Source organism: Centruroides sculpturatus, unplaced genomic scaffold (assembly GCF_000671375.1).
Source record: "Centruroides sculpturatus isolate CEXI.00-Female unplaced genomic scaffold, Cexi_2.0 scaffold723, whole genome shotgun sequence".
Lineage (NCBI taxonomy): Eukaryota > Metazoa > Arthropoda > Arachnida > Scorpiones > Buthidae > Centruroides > Centruroides sculpturatus.
Genome location: NW_019385043.1, coordinates 31,621 through 34,284, shown reverse-complemented (window position 1 = coordinate 34,284; position 2,664 = coordinate 31,621). Strand labels below are relative to the sequence as shown.

Sequence of the window (2,664 nt, the reverse complement as noted above, 5' to 3'; positions counted from 1 at the left end):
TCATGTTCATTGCGGACTCGAGTACTCCAACAATAAAGCAACCAGGTAGTAAGAAACGAGGTTAGATATATTGGGTTTTGTCTCTCACCAACCAGCCGAAATTAATTTCTGGAAACATTTTTCATTCAGATTAGCTCCCTTGTTTCCTGAGCAGTGTTGCGTTACCATAACTTAAACAACAAAGAAAAGAAGTTCTCTTAATGCCCACAGGCAAGAAAGTGTTAAAAAAAACCTTCCTTTTTTGTTTTATCACAATTGATAATTTCAGAAATTTCAACAAGTTATGGTAATTAATATTTATAAAATATAAGAAAATTAATTTAAAAATATCGTTGATTCTGTAATTATTATGCAAATTACTGCTGGAAGTTTATCGTATAAAAGGAATAATTGAGACTTAATTTCTTTCATGGCAGCAGGAAAGTTTTATCGATTTTAACTTAAGTATTTATAATTTTTTAAAATAGTTTTAATCATTTAAATATGGCGAATGTCGAACAAATTAAACAATTCAGATCAGGAAGAGGTAATTAACATTTTATTTTTTATATATCGTTGTTCCATTAAAGTTTCTTTAATTTATATAACAAACAAAAATATTTCATAAAGTAAATAATGTACATTCATATTTACTTTTCAGGTGGAAATATAGTTTCTGTATGCAAATGCTGCGGACATCAGGCGTGGACAGACTATTATGGATATTTTGCGTGTAAATCTTGCATACATTTCTTCATTAATTGCATCAGAAAGAGGAAAACTTTCTCCTGTGTGAACAATGACGGAGTGTGTCAATTAGAACAAGTAAAACGACTTAAATGCCATTTTTGCAAGTTACGGTACTTATACCAACTAAAAATGAAGCCAAAAATGTATGGAAAACATGAAAATAATTGGTATATGAAAGAAATCATACCACAGTTGAGAAGAAGAACAGCACGACAGTACGATCCTAAGGTAAATATTTATTATTTTTCCGGCTGTTATGTATACATAATGGAAAGTATTGGAATCTTGTCAGTTTTGACACTCCCTAGTTTTTTGCAAATGTACACTTTTTGACATCTTCTGAACCCTAAAAAGTCAAAGAGACGATAAAAAAATTTCATGTGTGTATATTGGTGTCTATTTTATTTTACTTAATATCTCAGGATGGGGTAAGGATGAAGAAACGAAATATGGCATGATAGCTTGCGTATAAGGGGCATTGATGCTATTAAATTTTGCTGGTTAACGGTGGACTGGGAAGGGAGATAGAAGGGTGTCATATGTCATATCTCGAGAAGGGTCAGACTTAATGAAGGTGTTATTAGTATTTATAATTTTATACAAAACTCATACCTACCCTATCCTCCTAAGCTTTTTGCTATTCGATAACAGAAAAAATCTTTATATTTTTTAAAACAAAATCTCATAACAGATGCCGCCACACGTAAATTTATTCATTGTATTAATAATATAAAAGTTATTTTTAAATACAATGTTTTAACAGCTGGAAAACTCACGCAAGTCATTGCTAGATTTTTTAAAATTGAATATAATTTAGAGAATAGTTCTCATTCTTCAATTTCAGAATGCGAGTATGTTATCAGAACGAAATTTGATAGATAAATTCTGGTTTCGGAATATGCGAAAAAATGATGCTTGGATGAACTTTGTTTTACCATTATTATTAAAATATCGAAGAAGAATCACGGTAATTATAGTAATTCTTTATCGCTAATGATAAAACAAAATTATTAATATTATTTTTTTAACGAAGGTGGACAAAACTATAGGAAAAAGAGGATGCATTATGGTAGCTGTTGATGAATCTTTGCATGCCCACGATGTATTAATATGTGAATTTCAATACTTTGATCCTTATAAATGCCATATTTTAGCTCATCAAAACCTCGGAATTGATTGTTTGAATGTTATACGCAAGTTTCTTAACAGTTCTGAAAGAGATTTTCCAACTTTAGAACAAGCAACGAATTATGTGCTTATGGTATGTAATAATACTGAACTATTATTTTATATAGAGATTTTTAATTTCTGTTTTTACATAGTAAAATGCTTCCTTATATCAAATTAATACAGTTAATTTGTTTTTTATCACAGGGTTTATTGCCTTAAGAACTTGTAAATTTTATCAATGTTTTAACTCTGATGTATGTGTTTACTTATAATAAACGTATGTTTCAATGTAACCTGTACATATTGTATTTTATCCGCTATCTGATGTTATAATGCATCAAATGTCTGCAAGAATTGGAATATATAAAAATAAATTTTTCATAAATAAACCATTAAAAAAGAAGAAATGTTGTTTCGCCTTTTTTTGGCAGGTGTCTGAAGTATAGCTTATACTATCCGGCGGTAATGGTATCGGCTGCATTCTGCAACTATTAAGCAGGGTGTTTTTCATCATTAGTACGCGTATATCTTGACGCAAGACAACCGCAGACCGTTTATTCGAAAGATAATGGGCTTTGGAAAATAAATAATTTTTAAGAAATTCAATTAATCTTTAGTAAATCGTTTGTGTTTATCATCGATTACCGAAAATATTGGTAAACGATAATGTCGGAGATAATTCGACGGGACGAATATTCCCTACTGTCACAGAAAAGAAAAACCGAAGAAAAGTCTTTTTGCACGAATTACACGAAATAGAATCGA

General features: G+C 30.1%; 1 protein-coding gene across 2 annotated transcripts; it reads left to right on the top strand.

Annotated features, from left to right (window-relative positions):
• The first annotated feature begins 402 nt into the window (after window positions 1-402).
• LOC111633799 lies at window positions 403-2,280 on the top strand. 2 transcript variants are annotated; one of them, XM_023378432.1, is made up of 5 exons: window positions 403-526; window positions 641-957; window positions 1,574-1,696; window positions 1,763-1,990; window positions 2,104-2,280. In XM_023378432.1, exons 1-5 carry the CDS (start codon window positions 484-486, stop codon window positions 2,116-2,118), a joined length of 726 nt encoding a protein of 241 aa, XP_023234200.1. In that variant the 5' UTR covers window positions 403-483; the 3' UTR covers window positions 2,119-2,280. The 2 variants fall into 2 exon arrangements, with proteins under 2 accessions (XP_023234200.1, XP_023234199.1); XM_023378431.1 differs by lacking the exon at window positions 2,104-2,280 and having other exon boundaries at window positions 1,763-2,096.
• The last annotated feature ends 384 nt before the right edge of the window (window positions 2,281-2,664 follow it).